Source organism: Dromiciops gliroides, chromosome 3 (assembly GCF_019393635.1).
Source record: "Dromiciops gliroides isolate mDroGli1 chromosome 3, mDroGli1.pri, whole genome shotgun sequence".
Taxonomy (NCBI): Eukaryota; Metazoa; Chordata; class Mammalia; order Microbiotheria; family Microbiotheriidae; genus Dromiciops; species Dromiciops gliroides.
The window spans coordinates 446,476,576-446,482,345 of NC_057863.1; the positions used below are offsets into that span (position 1 = coordinate 446,476,576).

The 5,770-nt window shown below is 38.4% G+C and overlaps 1 protein-coding gene across 1 annotated transcript; it reads right to left on the reverse strand.

Annotated features, from left to right (window-relative positions):
* Positions 1 to 5,118: 5,118 nt before the first annotated feature.
* LOC122751401 (exosome complex component CSL4-like) lies at positions 5,119 to 5,471 on the reverse strand. The gene has a single exon (XM_043998423.1). The coding sequence runs from the start codon at positions 5,410 to 5,412 to the stop codon at positions 5,119 to 5,121; it is 294 nt and encodes a 97-aa protein (XP_043854358.1). The 5' UTR covers positions 5,413 to 5,471.
* Between the last annotated feature and the right edge of the window lie 299 nt (positions 5,472 to 5,770).

Sequence of the window (5,770 nt, forward strand, 5' to 3'; positions counted from 1 at the left end):
CCAAGTCCTTGACAACCTTTTATTCTACCTTTTTGGCATTTTTTCATACACCCCTTACACTCCTGGCACAGACCCTCATCACCTCATGCCAAGACTATTACAATAGCATACTAGTTCTCCCTGCCACAAATTTCTCCCCACTGCAGTTCATTTTTCTACTCAACTATCAAAGTGATCTTCCTAAAAAGCAGATGCAACAATGTCACCTTCTTTCTCCTTCTGTTTAAAAAAAACCCAGGGGGCAGCTAGGTGGCGCAGTGGATAAAGCACCAGCCCTGGATTCAGGAAGACCTGAGTTGAAATGAAGCCTCAGACACTTGACACTTACTAGCTGTGTGACCCTGGGCAATTCACTTAACCCCCATTGCCCCGCAAAACAAACAAACAAACAAACAACAACAAAACAAAAAAAACCCCAAAACTATAGTAGTTCCTGTTACCTCCAAGATCAAACATAAAATCCTGTTTGGCATTCAAATTCTTTCATAACCATATTCCCCCCACTTCCCACATATGCACCTTTCTAGTCTTCTTATGCCTTCCCCTCATCTACTACCTGCACAATCCAGGGACACTAGCCAACTTGCTTTTTCTTACACAAGACATTCCATTTCCCAACTTTAGGCATTTTCATTGGCTGTCCTCCATCCCTTTGAATGCTTTCCTTCTTTTTAAATTTTTATTTATTTAGAATTTTATTTTTCCAAATTACATGTAAAAACACATTTTGACATTAATTTTTTAAAACTTTGTGTTCCAGATTCTCTTCCTCTCTCCCTCCCAATGTCCCCTTAAGAACTCAAGCAATTCAATGTAAGTTATACATGTGTAGTCATGCAAAACATTTCCACATTAGTTAGATTGTGAGAGAAAACAGACAGGGGCAGTTAGGTGGCACAGTAGATAGAGCGACGGCCCTGGAGTCAGGAGTACCTGAGTTCAAATCCAGCCTCAGATGCTTGACACTTACTATCTACGTGACCCTGGCAAGTCACTTAACCCCAATTGCCTCATGTCCCCCAAAAAATATAAAATAATAAAATAAAAAGAAAGAAAGAAAGAAAAGAGACAAAAAAAATTCTGGAAAAGGAACTAACAAAAAAAATATGTTTCAATCTGTATTCAGATACCATCAGTTCTTTCTCTGTAGATGGATTGTATTTTTCTTAAGTCCTTCAGAGTTGTCTTGGATCATTGTGTTGCTGGAAATAACTAAGTCATTCACAGAATTCTTTCCTTCTTCATCTCTGCTACATGGTTATATAGCTTCCTTTAAGTTCCAGCTAAAATCCTATCTTTTCCTGGAAATCTTTCCCAATCCTCCTTAATTCTGGTGCTTCCCCTGTTATTTCCAATTTATCCTATATATATAGTTTATTTGTACATAGTTATTTGAATGTTGTCTCTCCAATTAGACTGTAAACTCTCTGAGAGAAGGAACACACTTTTGCCTTTCTTTGTAATCCCCAGAACTTAGCACAGTGCCTGGCCCATAGCAGACATTTAAGAAATGCTTATTGACTGGCAGTCCACCTAAATTAATTCATTTATTCTTGATGAGCAAAAAGCTATTTTGAGTAATAACAGCTCCAGCCCTCCCAATAAGTCAGTCAACAAACATTTATTAAGTGCTTATTATGTGGCAAGTACTGTGCTAACTGTTGGGAATATAAATACAAGCAGAAAGACAATTCCCTGCCCTCAAGAGGTTTACTTTCCAATGGCGAGATGACAACACATAAAAGGAATCTGAAAGGAAGGAAGGGAGAAGGCACCTCCCATGGAGGAATGATAGAAAAAGTTATGTGATGATGAGTCAGCAAATGCAGCCTGGAGAGAATGGAGAGCATAAATGCCATTCTTCCCCTCTCCTTGCCCCTTATTCCAATATGTGCCCCCCCCCCACCCCTGTGTGCTACTTACAGCAGGCACTGAGGCAGCAAACAGAGTGTTTATGTGAGCAGCTCTTCTCGTCTTCTCCTTGTGAGGAGCAATGAAGTTTGTAAAAAGCTATTTTTGTCTGCTGTTGTTGGACTCCTCTTCAGTGTACTTATTCAGTGAAATGCCAATCAAACCTTCCAAGAATGATTGCATAGAGTTAATATATATATATATATATATATATATATATATATATATATATATATATATATATATATATATATATATAATAAAAGTCATGTGGAAGGGGAAAAATTCAAGAATCTCAATGATAATAATAAAGAAGGGGAGAGGGAAGAAGGAAACATGGCAGTACCAGATACTACATAGTAGTGATCATTAAAACAATTTGGTACTGGTTAAAAAGCTGAAAGATTGGTCATTGGAATAGATTAGGTAAAAACATACAGAAACAAATAAACACTGTGCGTTGTTATAGTCATTCAGGAAAGAAATTTGGAGCTATGCCCCCAAATTTACTAAACTCTGAATTACTTTTGAAACAATAATATCATTATTAGGCTTATGTCCCTAAGAGACCAAATGAGAGAAAAGACCTACATGTACAAAAATATTTATAGAAGCTCTTTTTCAGTCAAAAACTAAAAATTAATGGAGAAAACATACTGGACAATGGCTAAACAAATTATGGCAAATGAATGTCATATATTACTATTATCATAAGAAATGGTGAAGTGGACAATTTCAGAAGAAACTAGGAAGATCTCTATGAGCTAATGCAGAGTGAAGTAAGCAGAGCCAGGAGAACAATTTCTACAATGACATTATAAGGACATAAACCACAAATCCAGAAGACTAAAAAAGAAAAACATTAGCCACCTCCTGCCAGATAGATGATGGACTTAAAATACAGAATGAAACCTTCGTTTTCAGACATGGCAAATGTAGGAATTTGTTTTGCTAGGCAATGCCTATATTTATTTTCTCAGTAATTTTTAGGGGGGTTTTTTGTTTTTGTTTTTGTTTTTTTAGTGAGGCAATTGGGGTTAAGTGACTTACCCAGGGTCACACAGCTAGTAAGTGTTAAGTGACTGAGGCCGGATTTGAACTCAGGTACTCCTAACTCCAGGGTCAATGCTTTATCCACTGTGCCACCTAGCTGCCCCCCAGTAGTTTTTTTAAAAAACATCTTATTGCTATAGGTAACATTTTAGAACTATGTCAAATAATATTGGTGACAATGGAAATGTTTGCTTTATCCCTGATCGTATTGGGAAGAATATTAGTGTTTCTCCACTATATGTAATAATCTCTTGATTTTAAATAAATATATTTTTTTAAACTACATTAAGGAAATGTCCTTTATTCCTGTGTGTTTTAGTGGGGGGTTTTTTGTTTGTTTGTTTCTTTGGTTTGGGGTTTGGGTTTTTTTGTGGGACAATGAGAGTTAAGTGACTTGCCCAGGGTCACACAGCTAGTAAGTGTCAAGTGTCTGAGGCCAGATTTGAACTCATATCCTCCTGAATTTGGGGCCAGTGCTTTATCCATTGTGCCACCTAGCTGCCCCCTGTTTTAGAGTTTTTAACAGAAAGGGGTCTTGTATTATGTTTAAAGCATTTCTCCACTGACTGTTATTATTATGGTCTATTATGTTTATAGTTTTTCTAATCCTGAATCTGTCTTGAATGTCTACTAGAAACTCCACCTAATAATTGTTTATCATATTTTTAGCATATCTCCATATGTGGTTTCTTTGATAATATTTTATTCATTACAATTGTTTCAATGTTAATTTGAGATATTGGTCTATAGTTTTCTTTTCTCTGTTTCTTTTCTTTCCTTTTCTTTTTTGCTTCATTTTTCCCTAGTTTATGTATCAGGACCACATTTGCATAACTGAAGAACTTTAGTGGGGTATATTCTTCCTTTATTTTTGCAAACACTTTATGTGATATTAGAATTAATTGTTCTTTGAATATTTGACAGAGTTCATTTGAAAATTCATCTGACCTTGTTTTTTTTTCTTTAAGTTTTTTCTCTTTTGAGATTAGGTTATTGAAAGCCTCTATTTCTTACTCCATACTTTATATTTTTGTAAACAATCATTTCATATAAGTGGTCTGTTTTACTGGCATAATCCAACTGTGAGATTAAAATTGGATATTAGATCATAAATCTCCCCTACTTAACCTTTCCCTTAATTTATCTCCCAGACTAGTAAATGGAAGAAGCTTCTGGTTTTCTAGATAGAGCCTTTATTGTATGGTAGTCACAAGGTGATGTTGATTAGAAGGATAGGAAAGTAGAAATACAATACAAATCGTCTTAAGTCTAGGCTTAGTCTATATTCTATATAAAACTCACCAAAACCCAAGGCCACTTTTGGGGAGAGAGACCGAGTCAAGCGCATGCTATTAACCGAGAGCCGGGCCGAGTCAAACTCCAGTCCGCGTCTGTCTGTGCAGCGCAGCCAGGAGACCAGCGGAGCAGGAAAAAGCCCCCACTTCCGTTCTCTCCTTGCCTTTTAAGCTCGCACCCCGGAAGTCAGAAGTCGAGTGCTCAGCAGGCAATGCTGTTGGTCTCCTCCCCAAAAGGGTGGTCCTAAAAAAACCCAAAAATTGGCGTCTCTCCATTATCTAACCGACTGTTAAAACTTTCCTCTCTTCCTTTTCTACATTGTTGTTCACATATTATTAGTTAGCAATAGTTATTATATTCTTTTTACTGTTCCATCAAGGAAATATTTTGTTTCTTGAGGAACAAAAGGGGGGAATGTGGTAAAAAGTTTTAACACAACCAAATAGGTTTTTTTATTATTATTTTTCCCCTTAATATATTGTAAATTCACCTTTACATTTTTTTTCTTTTAGTAAAAAAAATGCTTTATTTGTCTGAAGGAAAACAAATAAGCCACATTTGCAGCACTATCAGGAGTAGGAAAGGAATGGGAAACCATTTTGTTGGCTACTTCCAACATCACACGATTTTTTGTTGGCATCTCAAAAGGGAAAAAGTTCATCTGTGGGATTTGTGGTGAAAGGTTCATAGCAATAATCGTCCATATACAGTGGAAGCATCAGGCAGTTATTTCCAAATATGATTTTTGGTAAGCCCAAGGTCTTTTTGTTTTGATCATTTGTGGACAGTAGGAAACAAGATGCCCCCAATATGGGGAAATGATGTAGTTACCTATGTCTGCAGGAACTCAGGCTGTACTCAAGCTACTTTGAGGAATTCTTTGGTGTGTGTCCTAGGGCACTGCATCTCACACCAGCTGATGGGCACCATCGGGACACCTGATTCACTGTGGGCCACCACCACTCCCAGATCATTTTCTGCAGTTGTCAGTAGGTAGTTGGACTGTGCATCACCTAAGAAAATCACTTTAGCCAGCATGATGTCACCTGGGCGGAAACTTATACATTTCAACCTTGTCTTTTTCAGTAGCTCGAACATCTTCCTTCCTGATAGTTCCTCTAAAGGAGTTCTTGAGTGGTGTGGATCCCACATATAAGATATGTACTTTGGCAAAGCAAGAATTAATGCTGGAGACCTTACAAGTTACGATCGTTCCCACATCTGGCAGCAGCCGGGATTCAGTCTCTCTGGTCACTGACACCACCGGAAGCTCACTGTTGTCGCTCATCTTCACCAGGCAGCCAGGGAGAGCAAGGAGAAGATGTAGCCGTGCCGGGTATAGGTGCCGCTGCTGGGGCTGGCCTCCTCCAAGTTACACAGTTGCTTGCCTGCGGGAGACAAATGCAGTGTCCATCCCTCCCATCCGGACCCCGGCCCACAGAGCCACCCAGACAACCGGGCCCTCCGCGGAAGCTCGAGGCTCTGGCCTCCCTTCCCTGGTACCTCCACC